Below are 24,668 nucleotides of genomic sequence, written 5' to 3' on the forward strand. Positions count from 1 at the left end.
AAAAAAATTCAAAGGCTGGTAAGAATCTTGAATTAATTAACCAATTATATTTAACCTAAAACTGTAAACATTTCAAACTACAATTTCGGGTTAAACAAAGATAAAAAAAAAAAAAAAAAAAAAATGGCTAATAACATATTACATACTTAAAAACTTGTACATTATATATTAAAAACCGCCCCTGATTTTTCTACCAGCAAGGTACAAATTTAAATGCACCCAATTAGTTTTTACTGACAACCCTAAAGGCTGTCACTAACAAAACTATAAAAAAAACATAATATTAAAAAAACTTATTATTGTTTTTCATAATTAAAAATTATTAAATATGTTTGAGCTCTAACTTTACATGCTACAGTCTTGAGTTCAAGACATGGTAAAGAGATTTAAAAGAATTTCACAAATAAAATCCTCCATTAAAGTAGGTTTGTGTCCTGCAGATGAGACATAGTTTTACCCGAATTAAATGTCGTGCATTCGTCCGATTTAATTGGGGTTTTCTCCTCCTACTAGGTATTGAGGGTGAGAGAGATCTTTAGCGCGGACCCGATTAAAACAATATAAGTTAGATCTTATGTTTCGAATAAATGATTCACACCTTTTTAAAAAAAAAAAATAATTAATGATTAAATAAGGTAATTGTATAAGAAATAAAATTTGACTAAAAAGTATATTTAATAAATTATGTGGATTATCTTTACAAAATATACCAATACTACATTTAATAATATTATTTACAACATAAACTCTCTAACCCTTCAAATAATCACGCTACGTCTTATTTATTACTCCATACTTAATAGGCTTAATAGAAAATACTTAATCCATGAAGTCAATAAAATGTTTTTTTTTTTTTTTACTTATAAACAAAAAACAACTGTTTTAGTTAATTCATATCGATATTATTTATCCTTACTTTATCAATTAAGTCACTTAATAATAATTAAAAAAAGCTATATATTTTATATCAATTAATTTTACATTAATAATTAAATCGATAAGTCACTTTTGACACCACAAATCCGCTGCCACAATCCATCACTATCGCCGTCGACACCCGCAGTTGACACTAACATCATTTACCGTCGCATGACACATAGTTTATGTCAAAACTTTCCAAAAAGAATTTTTTTTAATTTAATTTTCTACATTTTATATCTTCACATTTGTGCACTACTCTCTTAAGATAATCCAATGAATCTATTCTATTAACTTAATAATTTCATAAATAGTAAAGGAGGAAGAGGAAGAGTGTAAGCAAGCAGCACATCGTTTTTTCTACACCCAACAAATCGGCACTTTCCGATTATTATGAAAAAAAAAAACCATTCGGCTCCGCGGGGCCGATGCAACTATTCGTAGGGTAATGTGCCCATACATTATTTTTCCGGTGATTTTTTTTTATCAGCTTCGAGTGTTCCACAACTGTGAAGGAAGAAGCTGTTTGGATTGTTATCGTCATCTTTGTCGTCATTATCGCAACATACATACATAATACATATAAATATAGATATAGAAACGGGATCCCATAAAGAAATATACAGTCTAGATATAAATAGTTTTTGACCACACCCTAAAACTTGGTACAATTTGATACAACTTGGTAAGGCCACGTGTCATTACTTAATTGGGTGTGTTTGTGCCAAAATTTGCCAAATTCGGCACTGCAATCATAAACCAATTGTTACTTATGCTTATGGCTCATGATGATGACCATATGCCCGGTAAAAGAATGCAGGTGTACTTTTTCGTTGTGTCGTACAGAACTTTTTGTGTGTGTGTGTGTATTTTGATCAGTAGATTTTGCGGTTTTTAAGTTTGTGCGTGTGATATGTAGGTTACATTTGCATTTAATCATTTTGGGAGAGGTTGGATATAAAGGATGCCAAGGTGTAGACATTGCCACATGGGTATTTTTATGTGGTGAATAATGATTTTACGCAATGTGAAGATGTATGTGATTAGTGGGAGTGCTGATAAATCGATACATTGCACCACCAGATGCTGATTCCAAAGAGGTTAGTTTTTTTAGTGACTGTTTCTGTAGATGAGCTCTGATCAAGTTGGTATTTGACTTTATTGTCGACCATTATTCACAAACATTGCTTTGTTATATGAAACATATAAAGAAAGTTGACACAAAGGTTTCGATTCGCTTATCGCACACCGTTTTCTATTGGCTTACAGATTTTTCTACTTTTATCTTTAAAATGACCAATTAATGATTTTTCATGTGTGTTATGATCAGTTGAGACAACTACAAGTTTGCATATATGTTGCTCTTTGGTTTTTGTGTTTTTTCTGTAAAGAATATATCATGTTTATATTCCATTTTTATTGTAAACAAACATGGATGCCTTATGCCGAATTGAAGTGCTCAGGTCATTTGGTAAATAGTGTATAAAATGGCTCATGGGAAATTTTGGATCTGCCAATAACTCATATCATATTTGAGAAGCGTTTGCTCCTTCTAAATAACCTATAAATTCAAAGACAAAATACATGATTTGAAGTAAGTGTTAAAAGATGGAATATGCAGCTTCGGAAAAGATGAATGTTACAACATACAGGAAAAGATTACACAGTTAGTTGTGTTGTGTTTTTACCTTTAACTTTTACATCACAATCACTATAAATATAATCCGTTATTTTAATACTGCCCGGGTATGACCAAGGTGCTTAAGCTAGTATACATATATATGGCATTGATTTCACATGAAATTAGTTACAAACGAACAACAAGTTATGGCGCTAGGTTTTTTTACAACAAGACCCAGACATTTAAACTTTAATTAACTGCAACAATATACACTTCACGTTTTCTTTTTTCTTAGGTGAGCCCTTCATCCCACCAAAGATGGATCCAGCTTGAGATAGATACAGCTTAGAAACAGGGTGGTCCTGGCCCTTCATCAAGTTAAAGTATTAAATTTCTGCAAATATATATAATATATCCCAATCAACTTGAAGTATTTTATAGGTCTCAGCCCAAAGAAGTAAGGAAATCCTAGCCACCTACTAGCTAGTTGTGTATCTGGAAACCATTGCCCCTTTTTAGTGCTCGATCTTGAATATATCGAAAGACAGTAAGACACCATGAAACAGAAAGGGAAACTTTTAAAATGTTTCCATAAAGAGTTGACTTTTATAAATAGTTGACTTATACAAATATAATATCAATGTTCCCCCCATTACCCTCAAAATTTATAATATCAGCCACCTGCCACTGCCACCTTGTAATAAGCAGGATAGAAAACACATTACATATTTGATTTCTTAATCTTGTCACTTCTTCATCTTATACTCCTTTGTTCTGATCACTAAAATAATGACTTTCATTAAAGAGTTCCAACATCTCAAAATTTCACTCCAAGTTATAGAATCAGCCACCGACAATTTCACGGAAATTAACTGTATCGGGAGTGGTGGTTTCGGGAAAGTTTATAAAGGAGAAATTCTCTTATCTGGCGTGCTCAACATGGTTGCTATAAAGCGTTTGGATAAATCATTAGAACAAGGAGCCACTGAGTTTTGGCAAGAGATATTGATGCTTTCTCAATACAAACACGAAAATATTGTCTCCCTTATAGGCTTTTGTGACGAGGGTGGTGAGAATATCCTTGTCTATGAGTATCTATCTAACAAGAGTCTCGACTTGTACTTAAATAGCGTTGATTTGTCTTGGTATCAACGCCTTTCAATATGCCTAGGGGCTGCAATGGGACTACAATACCTTCATGAACCTGTGGAGGGGAGTCAGCAAAGAGTCTTACATCGGGATATCAGAAGTGCAAATATATTGTTGGATCAGAATTGGAGACCTAAAATAGCAGACTTTGGTTTGTCCAAACTAGGTCCTGCTAACCAGCAATTTACTTTTCTTATTTCAAATGCAGTAGGTACAATGGGGTATTGTGATCCCTTATATGTACAAACAAGCTTTTTGACAAAAGAATCTGACGTTTATTCTTTTGGTGTGGTTTTGTTCGAAGTTCTATGTGGAAGACCATGTGTACTACCAAATTATGATGATATTCGCAGAAATCTGGCGGCATTGTCACGGAAATGCTACGATGAAAAGAAAATGGATACCATTATTCACATTGGTCTACAGGATAATATTTCTCCAAAGTGTTTAGAAAGGTTTTCGGCAATAGCGTATCAATGTTTGCAGTTAGACCGTGCAGCACGACCAACAATGGGTAGAATCGTGCAAGAGCTTACATCTACACTTACTTATCAAGTACGTTCTATCTAGATCTCCATATCTTTCCAAACAAGTTGGATTCATGATATTAATATACAGTAGTAGTACTTTATTTTGGAATTTAGCAATAGCGTATGGTATGGATGTTTGCAGTTGGATTTTGTTGTCCCGACGGAGCTTTTTGCAGGTGGTGGGAGCGTACCTAGAGTGAATAATATACCATCAGCATCTTCAGGTTCTGATAAGTTAGAGTCATCTTCCAGTCAACTTAAACTGCGTAAAATGTCATCTGATGTATCAAGTTTCGACAAATTAGACTCACCTTCCAGTCATCATAGGCTGGAAAAGTCGAAAACTGAAAGGCCTAAACGTACCAATATACTTGTGGAAGAAGCGTCTCAGATATTTGATCAGAAGTTATCTGTTCATCAAAAGGTATGTTGCTTCCACACACCTATACCGAGTTCTATGTATATGTATTTATTTAGACTCTTCAGCAGAATAAATTCATATTAGATGGTAGGATCACATATAACTATATATCTTAATCTCACCCCACATATTCAGAAATCTTGCTCAAGCCTGAGGGAACACTAGAAAAGGAGTAAGCGCTTATTTGATGTTTTCCTTCTCAATTCCCTAGGATTCTCATATGTTATTGAATAAGGCATTCAATTCTTTTTTAGCGTTATTCGTAAGCCTACTGGTGACTGAACAGAAACACATTGAATAAGGCATTCAATTCTCTTTTAGCGTTATTCATAAGCCTAGGACTCTCATACTCCCTAGAATATTTTATTAATAATTTCTCGGCTCTATCTCACTCGAGTTTTTGCCTATATATCCATTGATTAGTTCCACGTTCAACTAAATAGAAAAATTAAAGAAAACTTCAGTTTGAGACTGGCACGTACCATCTATCTATAAATACTAAATGAAGAGAAGTAATAGTTTCATGTCATTTGTTGTCTTCTCCATCTAGAAAAAATTAAAGTTGAAGATTTTTATCTGTATAATACCTATGATTGATACATAATGTTCTAGATGTCATTTGTTTGATGTAGCCACTTGATCTTCTACATGTACATGTCTGTGATTTCTGGTGAACATTAAAAACATTGCAGCTCAAATTGTTGAACAGAATTGCTACTGTAAATGAGGACGGAATGGTAGAATTCGAAATACCTGCAGATGTCGAGCCTAGGGCGCACAGGGTTGGAGCTGGGGAAGATCAGTATTTAGCCAATGAGGATTTTGTTGACTCAACGGAACCTCAATATTCTCCACCATTACAGATAGTAATGCTTGTAGTTGGAAACCGTGGTGATGTGCAACCATTTGTTGCAATCGGAAAGCGTTTGCAGGTCTCCATTTTTTTCTCTCTTTATCATCATATAGTATGGATTTTGAACTTCGTGAAGACTGAAAGGTTATGTTCTATATGTGTAATTGGTCTGGTCACACACAACTTCTTATCTCGAGTATAAGAATTAATCAGAACCTTCAACTGTTCAACCTCACCCTACTGATTTTAAACTTCAAATTGGCATTGTATTGTGATCATCTATGAAAAATAAGTCACGAGTGTCACAACTCATTAAGCATGATCCTTAAAAGTACCGTGACACTGACATTAAAAAAAAACTGATGTGGCAATTTTATTTGCTTTCTTAAAAATTTCAGATACCAGGTTACACAAAAAAATTTATATTTTGCTTGTCGAGGCAGTGTAATGTGATAGAATCAGAAATGGGAATCAGGTCCAAACTCCCGTCTACGTGTTTCAATTTTATTTCTTTTGTTGCCGGTAGTAACACATGAAAGTAAACTCTAAACATTTATGGTCAGTGAATTGAGGATCCATAGTAAATTTGCACGTTTACGATGATTCATAAATGATTCTGCTTTTTTAATTTTATTTCAGATGTATGGCCATCGTGTTAGGCTATCAACCCATTCAAACTTCAAGGAATTTGTGTTGACCGCAGGATTAGAGTTCTATCCCCTTGGCGGAGATCCTAAAGTTCTTGCTGAATGTACGCCTTTATTGTTTCCTTTTCAACATGAAACTTGATATCGTAACTTAAATTTAACAACACTCTGCTTTCATCATCTGTTAAATCTTGTGGTTAAAACAATTAAAGATGTTTTATCTACTTGCATGAATCTGTTTTGTCAAGCTGAAAAAAGATGTTTGGTCCATGTGCTTGTTCTGATCATGCTTCTAGCTATGTATACTATGTGAACCTGCTATATAAGGTCAATGCTTAAACAGCAGGCTTACATAGGGAGCAGTCACGGGTGTAATAAATGAGAATGTGGCTACATACATTTAACTATTCCCCTTTTACATGTTATTGTCATGCAGTCATGGTTAAGAGAAAAGGGTTCTTGCCTTCAGGTCCTTCTGAGATTTTTGTTCAGAGAAGTCAGATGAAGGAGATAATATATTCATTACTTCCGGCATGTAAAGAGCCTGATCTTGATAGTAACATCCCGTTTAAAGCAGATGCAATTATTGCCAATCCCCCAGCATATGGTGAGTGTTGAAATATCATTTTAAGTGCTGTAATTGTTCCTCATACAGTATCATCGATTTGAAGTCGGTTGCATTTAAGTAATTCTGTATTTTGTTCATCTCTTTCCTTATGATTAATATGTGCAGAACATGATTTTATCCATGCCTTTTGACTTCAATGATTTATGCAAGTATCTATAGTGAAGGTTTACATTTCCAGCATGTATGCTGGACATCAGAAGCACTAATTAATTTTATTGATAGGCCCCTCTTTTAGATATAACATATAAGTTGTCTTCCATGCCTTGCTTGGGCCACATCTAATTTTCATCTCCCCGTGTTTCCTTTATTTACAAGCCCTGCATTGTGCAAAATTCATTTTCAGACCACATGTTTTCTATCTGGATTTACTGATTAACTTGAAAATGACTGTTTCAGGACAGACACATGTTGCAGAGGCACTGAAAATACCCATTCATATTTTTTTTACAATGCCTTGGACGTAAGTCTTTTCTAGGTTAAAAGTTATTATTAAAAGTTCCTTCAAATGAACATAAAATTCAATGTCTAATTATCAGCATCTCTCCTGGCTTTGCCTTTTTCTTCGAACCAGGCCCACTAGTGAATTTCCTCATCCCCTATCCCGTGTCAAGCAATCAGCTGGATATAGAGTAAGTTCACATATTGGTCATTCCATTCTAGGTTCATGTTTTTGTCTTCTCAGCGACTCAGCCTATATCTGATTTGTATAAAATAATAATAATGCAGTTGTCATATCAAACTGTTGATTCTTTAATTTGGATTGGAATCCGGGACATAATAAATGATCTTCGAAAGAAAAAACTGAAGTTGCCGCCAGTCACATATTTAAGTGGTTCGCAAGGCTCAGAAGCTAATATACCACATGGATATATATGGAGTCCTCATCTTGTTCCAAAACCAAAAGGTACATTACATACATATTCCAGTAACTTTAATTTTTTTAAGCCTGTTTGACAATATCCACTTTTAGCCCAAGATAGACATTTAACAGAAGTCTCAACAGTATCAAATGCTCATGAGATTGGCCCAGTGACCAAAACTGCATGTATTTAGGCTTTGGACCCTCTTCTATTCCTTATGCTTGTTTCATGTTACCACTTATGAGGTGGGATGATTCATGCAACAAATACATAAGTTTCAGCCTTTCAGGTCTGGTCTATATCTATTCTCCAACTTAAGAATGATTTGATTTTTTCATTTGCAGATTGGGGACCTACAATTGACGTGGTTGGATTTTGTTTCCTTGATCTTGCTTCAAACTATGAACCTCCCGAGGAACTCGTAAGATGGCTTATGGCTGGTCCAAAGCCTATCTACTTTGGGTTTGGTAGTCTCGTGAGTCCCTTCATGCCTTCTCTTGTAGCTTTGTTGTTTTCGTGTCCCCGAAGAAGCTGTTAACTTATGCATTTATTATGTTCCAAAAATGGGTGGCAAGGTGGCGGGTTGGATAAGGAGTCAAGCCATGTATAAATTTGAAGCACGTCATTCTCTAGTACGGGTGGGATCATGTTGGCCCATTAGCAACTTGTGGTGAAATACTTGCCAGCCCTTTGTAACTTGTAATAAGTAGAAAAGATTGATAAAAGGAATAACATGTGAGAAAATCATTTCCGCATTTAATTGCAAACCCCCCAATGACAGATACTGTCTTTCTTATATACTCATTCCTGACAGTGTTTTATTTTCCTATAATTATCTATTTCTATTTTAGCCAGTTCAAGAGCCTGAGAAAATGACAGAAATAATTGTTAAAGCGCTAGAAACGACTGGACAAAGGGGTATTATCAACAAAGGCTGGGGTGGTCTTGGCAACTGTAAGTTTCTTTGTTCCTGTATTTTTGGATGTATCTTTGACTTCATATGTTTCTTACTAAGGCTGTTTAGACCTCTCCCCTGAATCAAACTATTTTGGTCAACCTTTCTTTACTCCAGTGGCAGAATCTAAGGATCATATATACTCATTGGACAACGTTCCTCATGACTGGCTTTTCTTGCAATGTGCATCTGTGGTGAGGATTGTATCTTGTTTGTTCACTCTTAGTGTCGCTTATAGTGTGCTTATTTGACCAAGGTCCATTCTGATTTAGCGTATTAAAGATGGCAAAACCAGAGGGTTTGGTAATGGGTTCTGGTGGGTAACTTTAAGTGCAGTCAAAACAAGTGGGTGTGACTGACCTGACAACCATTTGACAACTTGTAGATATGTGAGTTTGTAGATACGATTACAGAAACTATAATATTCCAATGCCCAAAGACTCCCAATGCGGGGTGGGAAAATTTACAAGTGGGGTATGAGACCAAGTCCATATATACAGCAGAAGTTTGGAGCAGTTGTCTAATTGGTCAGATAAACTGGTCTCGACGCTGTAAGCATTTCAATATACTAGGCAGCTATGACCCATTTGACCTGTTCTTTTAATAGTTTAGTTTTCGGTTTTGCGTGTTTGGTACATTGCCAATAATATGCAAGCTGAATTGACATATGAAAATAAGTTGAAATTGCAACGTCTAAGTCTTATATTAGGGTCACTTTCGGTTTGGGAAGCTTCTCAGTTCCCCGTAGTCATAGAAGCCTCCAAGTATGGATTGGAAACAATTGGGGACCATGCTTGATTATAATGACAACCAATTGAGGATCAGTAAGGTATCATGAAGAAGAGAGTCTGTCTATGAAGCGGTGTTTTGTTTAGTAGGACTTGAATTCTTATCAGTGCTCCCCTTAATCAATAACTTCATTTATGTTTATGTATCCAGGTCCACCATGGAGGCGCTGGAACAACAGCCGAGGGTCTTAAAGCTGCGGTAATGATCTTATAAAAGCTCATTGCATCTTTTGTTTCTCTGTTTATATGTTTTTGAATTTTCACTTTTATTGCAATCAAGTGCCCGACTACAGTCATATCGTTCTTTGGAGATCAACCCTTTTGGGGAGAACGAATTCATGCAAGAGGCGTGGGTCCTCCGCCAATACCAGTTGATGAATTTACGCTTCCCAAGTTGATTGATGCAATCAAGTTCATGCTAGACCCCAAGGTAATCAATGTTATTTAAATTTGCCCTAATTTTGTTGTCCTTGATACCGTTTTGAAGTTTTGCTTTACAACTAGAGGTGGTAACAATTGTCAAATCAGGTGGGTCGGGTAACAAGTCAAAACAGGCAACATATTAACTTGAGTCTGGCGGGGTTGGGTTGAACTGACACTTCTCTTTTCTGTATATTTTGAATTTTAAACTAGTATCCGTCTAGATACTTAAATGTTTGAAGAGTGAAAAAAGGTTAAAAGTAGGGTACCAAAATGATTAGGGATACGTTATTGTAGGTGAAGGAACGAGTTGTGGAACTTGCGAAGGCCATGGAGAATGAGGACGGGGTGGACGGGGCAGTGAAAGCGTTTTTACGACATCTTCCACAAAACACATCTGATACCGACCCTAACCCCCCTCCCTCGTCATCGGGGTGGATTGGGCGGTGGATGGGGAAGTGAAAGTGTTTCATGTCATTTGTTATCTAACACCATATCTAGGTAATATAAAAATTAAAAAACTTTTGTATGTATAATACATTAATACCTATACCTATGGTTGATACATAATGTTCTTAATGTCATTTGTTTGATGTAAGTAGACAAATGATCTTCTACATGCACATGTCTGTGATTTCTGTTGAACCTTAAGAACATTGCATTACCTGTACATTTGTTTCTCCATAAAAAGAAAATTAACGTTTTCTATCTCTCTCCCACGGTCTATTATTACTATATTCTTTGCTTATTGCATATACATTTTATTACTCGCACACACAGATGCATGCCTAAAGGTCTGAATGAGGCCGGGTAGGTAAACATCTTGGGACAACCTAATAAGAATTCAGAAATGGCCACCGGAATACCGGTTATACACATTGCACTCTATTTCTTTAGCTAAGCTTTATCTCACTGGGTTTTCTTAGTAAGGTCTTTTTTATTGAGACAACAGAATAAAGTTGGTATATAATGTGTAGATATATATATATATATATATATGATGTACAGTAGCTATAAAGATTGTATCATAAAGAGGGATCGAATATGTCTCATACATGATTTGTGAGTATAAGAAAAATTGTTGTTATATATATATTTATATTTATATAATTATTAAAACAGTAGGAATCTGAACGATTCTAAGGCATACTCAACTTAAAGTTATCTTATAACATTGCCACATAGGATAAATCTTATGTGGTATCTCCACATATTTTTTAATAATATTTTTCTATTCTTAAAAGAAATTTATTTTAATTATTAAAAAGTAATGACTTATCTAATTTTTAATGCTATATAGGTATTAAAATCTATTTATTTTAGCTAAAAATTTGGTTCTTTTTTCTAACCAAAATTGAAGATCACGTGTAATTAAATGAATCATCGATAGCTACTTTGATTATTGAAACATGGACCTACGTATAATACAATGTATATTAGAAATAGAAATTTTATTTATCTAACTTTTTATTTTATTAAAATAAGTGTGGGGTTGTTTTTAGATTTTTATGTATGTAATTTGGTTGTCTTTTTTGTTTATATATAATCATTTATAAAAATCGATTACCATTTTGACATACATACAACTAGAACAATACCCGTGCGTAGATCGGGTTACACTTAAAAACGGTATTTTATAACTTACATTTCAATTGATACAACTAAATAGCAGTTGTAATCTGGTATTCCAACTAAACCAATACTTAGTAGGAGGAGAAACTCCCAACTAAACCGTCCGAATGCACAATATTTAATTGAGATAAAACTCTGCCTCCTCTGCAGGAATCAAACCTGCTTCATTTGAGGACTTTATTGTAAAATTCTTTCAAATGTCTTTCTCATGTCTCGAACTCGAGACTTCCAAATTGTAAAGCTGGTGCTCAACCACTGAGTTATGATGGAAAGTGTTAAAAAAATTTTGTCTACCATTTGAAATATTTACAATTTTTCATAGCTTGGATATATTAAATAATGTACAATAATTGAAAGAAAAAAAGTACCCGTATGTTGCCCGTGTTATGGTTATTAAACTAAATTTATAAGTTATATATATGACAATAAAAAATTGAGACTAAACAACCAAATCAATATAAAGTTAAACGACAAAGAAATATAAAAAAATGAAAAGATATGTAAATAGATTGAAGCTTATCTTTATATAAATTATCATAGTCCATATATAATAGTAAAATACCAGGTAGCTCGAGTTACGTTTTTTTTTCTAAATCTATATGTCACATTAGACAAATAAAAAAATAATACCAAATAGATCAAATCAACATAAAATGAATCATAATAGTATTTTCTTGTTTGCTCATGAAAAATAGCACAATAAAGTATTTATATAACTTATATAACATATGCTATACTCTGAAAAACAAAATAGAAAGATAGTAGGCCATTTTAACATAAAAAACATCACCTAAGATAGTTGTATGAGAAGAATTGGAAATTTGGCAAAATGCATCATTAGCTAACACATCTTAAAGGTTGTTTAGTATGTAGCCTTGTTGATGTCATTCATTCAAATCAAATAACGGGGTGCCATATATCATTATGATAATGAATCTCGAAGAAGCAATGTTTTGAGGGTGGATTGGGTTGCCTTCTGGAAGAACCAATAATGTTAAACGTAATGAGAAAAAATAATATTATTAGACAAACTATTGGAGCTCGATCTCTCGATTATGTTTTCGTTGGGGATCCGAGTTATGTAAGTCGCGTAGTCATTATTTATACCAATTACAATATTATACTCAATGGTATTTATATATGTTGTATTCAGGCTGATAAGTTGGGAGTTGACAGGTTCATATACCTCAATCCCAAACTATCTAATATATAGATATAAGTTGACCTCAACTATTGTAAAACAACATCATATATACATCCATCACACTGTTATGAGTAGATTATAATAGTATTAGTGTATAAGGCTGCATCGAACTGGCTGTAAAATATTAGCAATCTGTGATAGAACTTAACACATTATCATCATCGTTATAACAAATTGAGTACGTATACTTGAAATATATATATAGTTGGATATTTACGTATCTAAAACATTAGCCATAAACACAATTTTTAATTTCGCTTTTAGGTGTGCTTAGATATGTTCCCATATACAATTATCAACCTGTAAATTATCCGTTACCATATCATTAACCATTCAAATATAAATCAGAAATCACTTTCCGAACCAAAAAGAACAAAAGTTGATCAAATCGGGTTCATTTCTGCAAAAAAACACAATTTAAAACAAACAAACATGATAGAGTGGCGGGGAATTACCGTCCTGCAAAAATACAAAAACTATCATTTTCATATATATTTAATAGCATGGTTGGTGACTTAATGATCTCGATGGAATTGTTGGTCTAATATACTATCATTTGAGTAGTTGTTTGAAGCCATTTTTTTTACATCTCAAAGTATATACTTTGATGAAGGTTTAGAACACTGAGTAGATCGAGTTATGCAAGTATGGCATGTATGTATTTCTATAATGGAATGTTTGTGAAAAAATGGGAGGGAAATTGTGTACATAAAAGTTAAATGCCCATGATTATCTCATGAGTTTGTTTAGGAAGATGTGAAAACGTGCATGACTAAATGTAAAATTGTAGGTTTATTGTTTTACATATACAAAATAGATACCACATACCAGTAGATAAGGATAAAGTAAAGTATAATGAGCGCATGTCATTTTGTTGATCAACAAACAATCAGATAAAGTCCACTTTAAAAGGGGGTATTTTTACGGTGCTGATGAAGTTAGTTTTCAATCGGATGGACATAATTACTTTATAAAATCACTCACCGGTAGCAATATATATTAAGATATTTTTTGAGTTTCATTGTTGCTATGTATTTTATTGAAAATATATTATAATTTTTCTTTATAACGTGTGTAGTCGAGTCCAGATTCAATGCATGTTGTTTAATGTTTTTGTTGACCGGTTTTACGATATTTTAATTAGCCGCACATCGTGCAGGTAAAAGACCTAGTATATATATATACACTAAAATAGCGATATAAATGTTATTATCTTAGTGATACAATAGAATGAATACATATTTCAAAATCTCAACAAAAATAAACTTAAAATTTTTTTAAGAGAATTTTTTAAAATACAAATACAAAGCTAGGTAAATATAATAGATTAATAGGTATAACATAAGGGGAAAATATAAATAAATAAACAAAAGCTAGGTAAATATAATAGATTAATAGGTATAACATAAGGGAAAAATATAAATAAATAAACAAAGCAGAAAGCACAAGTCAAGGCCTAATAGTTTTAACTTGTTAAAATATTTCGATTGGTTGATTTCTTAAAGGGGGTAACCTAAGAGTCTCCCCGATGGACACCACGAATTCACCTAAGACTAGTCTCTATCAGCATCACATCAGCTAAAAACACTTCAGGGACTAATCCCCCAAAATGCATCCAATGGACTCATCCAGCAAAGATTAGTCTTGGACCCACCAATTATTTAATTCTACCCATTTATCCAAACTTTACACTTTTAACCCTCTAAACTATTAATAAAATACATTTTTAGTCTATTAACACAAATTAATAACAAAACACACAAGTTCATTAGAATAACAAATTACAATAAAATAAAGCACACAACCTAAAAATGAAAAAAAAACATTTTTATTTTTTTAAATTAAACCTAAACTAATTGGGACCGAAAAGGAAGTCTTTGTACTCCACCATGAGTTTCTTCTTGGCTTCCTTGATGTAATTCTTCTCCTCATCATCACATTCTGTTTTGTCCATGAAAGAAAGAGCAGTATACATGGTGCGCTTCCTTTCTTCCTCACGAATGGCAGCCAAAGACATTTGTTGTTCATCCAACACCGCCTCCTTTTACACCCAAGTCGGTCAAGTCGGGTGGCTAGGTCGGAAGCTGAAGAACGAGCAGACCCCGCATTGGAAGAAGCAGATGTTCGTGATGCCTTTGACTTAGTAGGGGGTGCGTATAAGTATCCTGACCGAAGAAGTCATTATCACCAAGGTCCACCGGCGCGAATTGGGTCCCCTCCTCCTCCCCATCTTCACTATCAACAACATTAAGAACGTTATTCCTTTTATGCAAGCTTCGGCCCAAAACATCATGACCGAATGGAGCGAAGAACTTTGGCTTATCTTTCACAAGCAACCAACACTCGTACATGGTAAACTGAGTTTTGGTTTGAGTGAAGTACTCTGAACGCGCTTCCTCCATTACTTGGGCATCGTTCTCACCACTACACCGATGACCATCATAGCCTTTCCAGATTGCGTTGAACTTTGACACATTTGTTCTGATCTTTCTCCACTTGCCATTTATCTGATTGTGGTTTCTTGGGTTGTTGGGGAATCTTGCATTGTACTTATCTATGATTTCCCCCCAAAAAGAATCAACAGATTGGTCTTTGCCGACGTATGGATCTTCTGTAGCATTAATCCAACACTCAGTGAGAACTTTCATCTCAAGCTCGGTCCAATTTGATGAGTTTGTAGCAGGTTCTTTTGGTTGTTTGCTTTTCTTGGTGCGTTTGGACATGCTTTTGACCCGACCCTTTTTTGGTTGTGCTTCAGGAATGGATTGGGGGGTGGGAACAGATTCCGGCGTGGGAGCAAATTCGTGTGTGGGGGTGGGGTTATATGGTGGTGTGGGAAACGAGTGTTGATCGGGTTGTTGAAATTGTGCAGCTGACGACGACCCCCCATGGTAGAAATTAGGGGGTTGTGCAGCGGGAAGTGAAGCATAATAAGCTGCCATGAATTGAGCATAACGGGGGTCATTTGGTGGTGGGATGAAGGGTGTTTGTGGTGGCTGGTTAGAGTACGATTGCATCGGCAAGTCGCTGACTTTTTTTTTTATATATGTTCAGTATGACCCGTTATATTTAAGAAGTAGTTTGTCTGATCCATTTTGACCCGCACTTTATTTTTGGACCACCCAATAGGATCCAAACAATAAAAAAAATAAAAAATAAAAACCAAAACAAACCAATTTTTTGCATCAGAGTCCTATTTTGCCACCTCTAGCTCACCTAATAGCTTCCCCCTAATACTCAGTAACTTTGTATGGCTGTATTTTCTTTTAATACAACTAAATTTCATTAAGAGAAACCATTCTTCGTCAAGGTGCCGAAAAACAACAATCCAGTTAATTATATCAAAATGCCATGATGGTCAGTACTGTAACAATCGTGCATTTTGACTATGTGTACAATTTGACTAACAATTTAGTTAGCTATTAAATATGCAAGTGCAATTTGAGGTTCAATTGAGTGCAATGTGTTCATATGGGTCAATTTATGAGTTTAACTAGAGACTTATGTGCTAATTGAGATCGTTAGTTAGTGCAATCGACGTTCATTTTGATAACATTTAATTTAACTAGTAGAATTGAATATGGATCCTACCCATGGGTTAAAACCAACCCATGACCCACCCAAGACAACCCAACCTTATCCCATCTTCCCACCCATTCATTCATTTCCCTTACACTTTTCTCTCTACCTCACTCAATGCATACACACTCCCAATCTCTCTCTATAATCTTGCTTCATTTATTGTGGGTTCAACAAGATTAATAACAAAATCATCATCCCTATCATCATTCTAGTATCATATCAAAAATCCAAGTTTTCAAAGTGTATGAAAAAGCTTCAAATTAGGTCAAATTCGGGTTTGACTTCTTGTGGAGGTTTTGGTAAGTGATTTCTAGTTCAAATTCATTAATTCAAGTTGTTAAGCATGTTTTTCAATAAAATCTAAGCGCTTTTGGTCGAATTCGGGTCAATATCAATTTGGGTTCAAAACTAGGATTTCATTAGGGTTTTTGAAGGTCAAGAATGATTTTGAGCAAAATAGGTGTTAATAAGTATATTTGTGACGTGGGTTTTGTCTAATTATGTTTAAAATCGATTTGAAAGTGTCCTCAACCAACTAGAAGTCGAAAAATCGGATTTTTGGTGTTCTTGAGGTGTCATGGCCGAACTTAGGCATAAAAATGATGTTTTGATTCAAGTTTGTGTTATGGAATTGAGTTCATTTGGGTCAAAACCATGTTTATGAGGTTCAAACTGATTAATTTTGCACTAAAGGTCGAATTAGGTGTCAAAAATGGTGATTGGGTGTGCTTGGGTCATGTTTGATTCATGTTAGTTGCAGAGTATAGCCCAGTCGTGCCGCTAGGAGCCAAACTCGTGCCGCTAGTTTTGGTGTTCCTTGATCAGAACATTTCTCGTGTCGTACCTCGCGCCGCGAGTAATTGTGAAGCTCGTGCCGCGAACCAGAAAACTCGTGCCGCTAGTTTTGGTGTTCCTTGATCAGAACATTTCTCGTGTCGTACCTCGCGCCGCGAGTAATTGTTAAGCTCGTGCCGCGAGCTAGAAAACTCGTGCCGCGAGTTTGTGTAGTTTCGTGTCAGATTTTTCAAACGTTCATAACTTTTGATCCGTAAGTCATATGACCTATCGTTGGAATCGTATGAGAGTCTAGTTTCTTGTGATAACATTCATTTGGGTCGAATCTGACTCCATTTCTAAAAATTCCGGATCAAAGTGTCTTGCTTCTTACTCGAAAAGGGTCATTGAAGCGTTAGTGAGTTGTGACCTGACTTGAAATAATTAGACCAACTTGTTCTAGGGTTTAGAGATGACATTGACGACATTATGTTATACCTTGATAGGTCGTGAACATTTGGCGAACAATTGACGTTGTAGCTCATTTTAAACTTAACAATTGCAAGGCAAAGGTGAGTTTTCGTAGTTTCCCATACTCTTTTAAGAGTCGGCTGAAAGGTGTACCTCGTGCATTGATGACATTTGTGATTTACATGTTGTGTGATGATTTTGTAGACGTGCAAGTATGTGTTTCATTGTATGGTTATTGTATGTGTATGTTGAGACGTTTTTTTTTTGGATAGTTGTGTATATATGGAAGACGTTAATGCCTTTGAAAGGTTGGAGATGTGGTGGGAAGGCTGCGGGTGACCCTATATATAAACATCAAAGGCCTTTCAAAGGTAGTATCGTACAAAGTATATATACAAAGTGTTGGATTTTGTGTGGACATTGATGATCAAGTTACGTGCAATGAGCATAATGGGGTGCATGATGACATTACAATGGGTACACTTAGTACTTGATGACATTATACGGGTACAATACGTACTTGATGACATTTTACGGGTACTTTTAGTACTTGATGACATTATACGGGTACAATACGTACTTGATGACATTTTACGGGTACTTTTAGTACTTGATGACAATTGTTAACGATATGTGGACGTTGAGGAACATTGGGTACAAGTGCGCAAAATCTTAGATCATGTTGATGTTAATTATGTATTAGATTACATTGGTATGTGTTCTTGTTCATCTTTCCTTACGAACTCACCAACCTAGTGTTGACATTGTTTAGTACACCTTTCAGGTAACCAAGATAACCCAAGAGCTTGATTGCATTGCTAGAAGTTGGACGATGACCATGGATCCGTGATTCATTTCCCATTGATGGGACTCGCTTAGGATCATGAGCCATCTTTTGATATCGTTTTTGTAAAACTTTTGATGGTTGAATGCTCCTTATGCCTTTGTGACACTATAACTAAATTGTTGGGTTCACGGAATCCTTTTAATTTCATATAGTTTCGTTCTACGGTAATTCCATCTTGTGCCATGCTTTTCGGTGCATTTCGAGCCTAGCTCGAAGTGTTACAAGTACGTTGGCCACGAATAAACTGAACTACGAACTCTATTAAATATCCACAAGTAAGAAATCGAAACATGACAGTGTTGCAAACGTCCGCACTTGACCCCGATTTTCCTTTAAATATAATAACGTTACACGGTTTCCAAAATGATCACTACCACACATAGCAGATAGCTTGAATCATGTGTTTTCTCTTTGAGGGAATTATCGCACAAGGTTTCAGACCTTTCTAGCAAAGCTACACCCCCGAAACAAGTGACTAATATCTTAAATTTGTATGGACATAATATTCTTTAAGTTTATTATAATAATTTAAGTTTGTTAGGAGTGTATGCGCACTTGCATTATGTGGGTACCAATTCGGTACATAAGATCAAACGGTTCCTATCAATCTACCGTTTTTTTATAATTTAAGTTTGTTGTACTCTGCTACTCTTCAAACTCGGGGGTCATTGTCGAATCATATGATATTTTGTAAGGAGAGTACTCAGTGTTACATCAGGTCATCAAGTTCTTAAAACTAAGGGGCAAGGGTGTAGTCGACTTGTTTTATCGGCAAAAAGCATCGGCTAGAATCGACAGTTTGGCAATCCTATAAACATATGCATCGGCTTGTATCGGCAAGTTTAATCGGCAAGTTTTGGCAAGGTACATCGGCTAGTTTTGGCCGATGAAATTGAACGTTGGACAAGGACATGTGGCAAGTTTGGCTGCCAAAATGCATGTGGAAGTGTTGTTATATTTTTTTTATATATACTTTCCCCCTAAGTTTTTTTTTTTTTTTTGCCAAAAAATTGGCAAGTTTATTATTACACCATGCCTTTTGGCTAGTTTTGGCTAAAATTTAGCTAATCCATATGTCACTTTTCTATTGGCTATAAATTTGCCAAAACTTGTCAATTTGCCAAGACATTGACACACTACACTCTTGCCCCTAATATGCTAAAAAGTTAATTCTGGACATATACATACTTAAGTAATATGTGTATGATTCAAATTATTTCCTAATGGAGGAATTAAAATCATATACCCATTCACGGGGATGGAACTAGAATATTTTTTTATAAGGGGACAAATTTAAGAGTCATTTATTATATTTATTAAATTCATCTTAAGGGGAAATAAATTTTTTAAAAACTGGGCCCTGGCCCGTAAGTAGAAAAAATGGAATCGTAAAAGAATTTCGTTAAAGTCGGGTTTAGGCAAATTATCAACGATCGGTGTTGTGAAGACCGAGTTTAGCCCAAGTGAGTGTAAGTTATGAAAATATCTATCTTTTACATGAACATTGGTCTTTGTAATTTTGGAGCAATGATATACAATTTAGCGTGTACATATATTTTCTACATGACTATTGTGCTGACTATTATATTAATAACTTGAAAAGAAAAATAACATTTTCATATATAACTATACTATATTAATGTATAATATATTTATCTAAACAAAGAAAACATTTTCTTCATTAACTTTCTAACTTTACCCTTTAAGTAACCTTTAACTTAAGGGAATCTCTACCTTTCTCAAATCCTCTTTTTCAACACTTAAAAATCAAAACAACTCGTACTTTTTACTCTATCAATAAGGAATTTATCTCAAAACTAATGTTTCCAACATAAGTAACGTACTTCCAAAAAAGAAGCTTATTACGACGACGGTAATATTTGTTATATTTTCTATTTATTTATATCAAATATATCTTTAAAAAATTACATTGTACCAAAATTGGAATGGGGACACTGCTCCCATTGTAGATACGTCCCTGCCCATTCATATAAATTAGATGAGTACCTATCTGATGCAACGATGACTACACAACATGCGAAGTGTTGATGTTATTTTCAAACCAAACCCTTATGAGAAAAAAATGATGACATAGTAATCACACAAAATAAGATATAATTTCTAAATAGATTTTAAATAATAGTTATTATTTTTCATAACTAAAAGTTATAAAATATGCTAACAAGTTATAACTAAACATATATGACTATGTTATTTTGCAAAATTAGTCATATAAAATATACTAATAAGTTATAACATAGATATTATTTTTTTTGGTGTTGTCTTAGAATAAGTATATATTTTATATGTAAAATATTTTAGTAAATATAAATCATCAATAACAAAAAATAACAGAACTAATTGAAACCGCGCAATGCGCAGACGAAAACTATTGTGGTTTTGCCTTTAAATAAATATATGTTTGATATGATAAACTTTTAAATAAACTTATCCATGACAGAATATTAGTTAATTCAACGCAGGTATACTAAATAACACAATCGTTTCAACACAACAATTAATGCCTAGTAACGCGAGGCTGGAAATTTCCTAGCTATCATTATTAGTTACTCCCTCTGTCCCATCAAAAGTGTCAACTTTTAAATTTTCAAAGTCTTTGACCTTAAATATTTTTATTTATAATGTATAATATTTGATGAAAGTTATATTAGTTGTAGAAATTTCGATATATTTTCATTGAGTATAACTTTTATCAAATATTATATAATGTAATAAAAAATATTTATGGTCAAAGATACAAAAGAAAGACTTTGACAAAATAAAAGTGAACACTTTTAATAAGACGGAGGGAGTACTAATTTTCATTATAAAAATAATATTTTATTGATTAAAATACTTCATCAACTTTTTTTTTTTGAAAAGTGAACTTCATTAACACAGTATACACCAAATTGGTGATACTAAACAACTTACAACATATTTACAAATCAAATAATGCTAAATCTACACCAACTATTTCAACTAATATATACATTTTTCTTTCTTTTACTATACCAAAGAAAAACCAAACTTGAACAACCTTCTCGACCTTGATTTGGGCATTTGAGAACCTTTTTTCGTTTCTTGTTTTCCAAATACAACAACACGCTACCATGATGATGCCTTTAACCACTTTTTGTTCTTTCTTTCCAAGTCCCACATTCTCATGAATCTCAATAAGATCTTTTATCGAAAAAACAAAGAATGGAGAAGCCTTGCACCAGGAGCTTATAAAAGTCCATATCAAGTTAGCCAACTCGCACCCACAAAATAGGTGATCCACCGATTCCTCATATTCACCACATAAGACACACAGTCCATCTCTAAAAACACAATTCCTATCTTTAAGAGCCTCTAAGGTTGGAATACGATTCATACCAACTCTCCACATAAAGATATTAACCTTTAAAGGGATCCATTTGGACCAACGAAGAACATACCTGTTGCTATAATCACGAGAGCTAAGAATAAAGTCTTTCACAGCTTTGACAGTGAACTAAGAATTATTCCTTCCTTGCCATATCCATCTGTCATTTGAGTTTGTAAGCTTCAGGCCATTCAAAAGAGTGCCAAGTTCCTGCCATTCCATCATCTCCTCGGTTGATTGAAGAGGTCTTTTCCAGCTCCAAAGAGACGAGAACTCCTCAGAGTTTTCATCATATCGATCAGACACCCTGCAATTTTTGTGTTTCTCAAGTCGAAAAAGTTCAGGAAATTTGTTTATGAGTGCCTCATCCCCGGTCCAAAGATCCAACAATAATTTAATCTCTCATCTATTTCCACATATGCCTTTGAATGTCTTGTTCAAGCCCGTATCCGCTACCTTAATAGACTCAATTGCTTTGACAATTGATTTCCAGTTGCTTGACAAGTATTTGTTAACCGGGAGAGAACTCCAATTGTTATTGTTTTCATGAATCACCGTAATTTCTTCCTTCCGTAAGCTATCCTTTTCGTTTTTAAATCTAGCTAACCATTTAGACGGTAGGGCCAGATTTGAATCATTGAGACTATAAAGGCCTAATCCACCAACCCTTTTGGGGAAGTTTCCCTATCCCACGAGACCCAATTAGTTTTCTTAACTCCTTCCGAGCCGCCCCATATAAACCGCCTCATAATCTTTTCCAAGCCATCCAAAACCTTCTTAGGTGCTCGGTATAGTGACAAATAATATGTAGGAAGGCTTTCCAACACGGATTTGATAAGAGTAACCCGTCCGCCAATTGACAAACTGTTGGCTCTCCATTTGGACAGCCGCTGCTCAAATATATCAAATAAAAAAGACCAACTAGATGCTTTATTCATATTAGCACCTATCCAGATGCCCAGGTGCTTGACCGGGAAAGTACTAGTATCACATCTAGCAACAACAACCACCTCATTAAGCTCATCCCATGCAGTACCAATTCCAAACAAACTAGATTTGCCAATATGAATATGTAACCCGGAACACAAATGGAAAATTCTTAGGATTATATACTATTCTTCAAATTTGTCGTGTCCCAGTCCCCAAGAATCACACAGTCATCGACATATAACATGTGTGAGATAGACAAACCGTTAGCCAAATGAATTCCATGGAACATGCCACTCCCGGTGGCCCGATTAATTAGGACAGTTAAGGCTTCCATGACCACCAGAAATAAGAATGGCGAGATAAGGTCTCCCTTTCTCATCCCTTTGTAACATTGAAACTCGTACGTCGGAGACCATTCACCAAAACTGACGCCTGAGCAGATGATAAGATGCCAAAAATCCACTTACACCACAGCCTCGGGAACCCCATCTTTTCAAGAATAGACAAAAGAAAACTCAAATTAACGTTGTCATAGGCTTTTGCAAAATCAATCTTAGAGAGAAAAACTTTCTTTTTTTTCTTCTTAACCATGGCGATTAGTTCATTGAGAATAAGAGGCCCGTCCATGATGCACTTGCCACTAAGGAAGGCAGTTTGATTGATTGAGATCACTGTTCCAAGGACTTTTTTCAACCGACTCGCCAACACCTTTGATATCACCTTGTTAATAATGCCGACTAGAGCAATCGGGCGATAATCATCCAAGGAAATCGGGTCCTTTTTCTTGGGGATCAAGGCTATAAAAGACGAATTGCACCCCATATGTATAGTACCTGAAACAAAATATTCATTAAAAAGAACAACAAAGTCACGTTCCAGAAGGTCCCAGAAGCGTTTAATGAACTTGAAGTTGAAGCCATGAGGTCCTGGCGCCTTTTCATCTTCACAATCAAACATCGCTTCTTTGATTTCCTGCATAGAATATCTTTCCACCAAACTATTGGCTTGTTCAGTGGAGAGACGAGAGCCATCCTAGCCATCAATATTTGGTCTTTCGTTCCACGTTTCTTTAAACTTGTTTTTGAAGAACTCAAACACCCTCTTTTTACTTGTCTTGGCTTATCTTCCCATAGATTGTTCACCATCAGGCCTTGAATAAAATTGCTAGCCTTCCATCTATTGATAAAACCATGGAAGAAAGAAGCATTCTCCTCTCCATCCATAGCCCACTTAATACGAGATCTTTGCTTTAAATCCTTTGCTTTATACAAGTCGAATTCAATGAGCTTCCTCTTGCATTCCGTCCTAATCCATTCCTCCTCCTCCTCCAGGTTTCTTTCTTCCATGAAAGCGTCTAATTCTTCTAGTTCAAGTCAACACCTTTCTTTCTCTTCCCTTTCCTTATCGTTCATATCATTCCTCCATTTAACAATTTCCAAGCGGAGATGTTTGAATAACATCATTAGCTTGACATCAGCATAACCGAAATAACTAAAAGAATCCACAGCCTTATGGACAATCTTCTTGAAGTCATCTCTGTCCAGCCAAGAACTTAGAAACCGGAATGGTTTCGGGCCATAATTCGTGTCCCTCACTGTCCACAACAACGGGCTGTGATTAGACAGGTATCTTGGTAGGACTCTAAGACATGTTTCAGGCCATTTTGCAATCACCTCACCGCCCACCAGAAACCTGCCAATTTTACTGAACTTTTTCCGTTCCCCATCCTCTACCAGAAAGGTAAATCTATTCCCTTTCATACTATACTCTTCCAAATTCATCAACTATTTATGTCTTAAATTGTTACCTTTTTGTTTGTAAAGAAACACAATGAAACAACGAAAAAAAATTTCGAAAAGCTAAGCCTTTAATCTAGATCTAGAACTAAATTTATAAAATCCAAACATTCTATAACGACTCCATTACAATACAACACATCATCAACATGTCTTTCCCAGATAATATCGTTATTAATTATCATAAATATATGAATGTCGACAAAATAAAAAGTTACGGAAGAATACTACTTTAGGACCATTTATAGACTATCACAAAGACCGAAAAAACAAAA

At 34.9% G+C, this 24,668-nt stretch overlaps 2 protein-coding genes across 2 annotated transcripts; one reads left to right on the forward strand and one right to left on the reverse strand.

The window, feature by feature from the left end:
- Positions 1-3,328: 3,328 nt before the first annotated feature.
- Positions 3,329-10,430, forward strand: LOC122609351 (sterol 3-beta-glucosyltransferase UGT80A2-like). Its single transcript, XM_043782402.1, has 14 exons — positions 3,329-4,243; positions 4,361-4,642; positions 5,332-5,571; positions 6,132-6,243; positions 6,576-6,746; positions 7,164-7,227; positions 7,339-7,396; positions 7,494-7,671; positions 7,972-8,102; positions 8,479-8,581; positions 8,700-8,776; positions 9,522-9,569; positions 9,651-9,800; positions 10,088-10,430. The coding sequence occupies exons 1-14, from the start codon at positions 3,329-3,331 to the stop codon at positions 10,250-10,252; spliced, it is 2,694 nt and encodes an 897-aa protein (XP_043638337.1). The 3' UTR covers positions 10,253-10,430.
- A 4,268-nt stretch (positions 10,431-14,698) lies between these two features.
- On the reverse strand, positions 14,699-15,643 carry LOC122609352 (glutathione S-transferase T3-like). The gene has a single exon (XM_043782403.1). The coding sequence runs from the start codon at positions 15,641-15,643 to the stop codon at positions 14,699-14,701; it is 945 nt and encodes a 314-aa protein (XP_043638338.1).
- Positions 15,644-24,668: the final 9,025 nt, after the last annotated feature.

Source organism: Erigeron canadensis, chromosome 7 (assembly GCF_010389155.1).
Source record: "Erigeron canadensis isolate Cc75 chromosome 7, C_canadensis_v1, whole genome shotgun sequence".
Classification (NCBI taxonomy): Eukaryota; Viridiplantae; Streptophyta; class Magnoliopsida; order Asterales; family Asteraceae; genus Erigeron; species Erigeron canadensis.

What these genes read in the sequence shown, in the direction of transcription:
- LOC122609352 (XM_043782403.1), bottom strand. Translation starts at nt 15,643, where the DNA reads ATGCAATCGTACTCTAACCAGCCACCACAAACACCCTTCATCCCACCA.
- LOC122609351 (XM_043782402.1), top strand. Translation starts at nt 3,329, where the DNA reads ATGACTTTCATTAAAGAGTTCCAACATCTCAAAATTTCACTCCAAGTT. An exon ending in TGCCAATCCCCCAGCATATG is followed by an intron (nt 6,747 to 7,163) that starts GTGAGTGTTGAA and finishes TGACTGTTTCAG; the next exon opens with GACAGACACATGTTGCAGAG. An exon ending in ACTTTGGGTTTGGTAGTCTC is followed by an intron (nt 8,103 to 8,478) that starts GTGAGTCCCTTC and finishes TTTCTATTTTAG; the next exon opens with CCAGTTCAAGAGCCTGAGAA.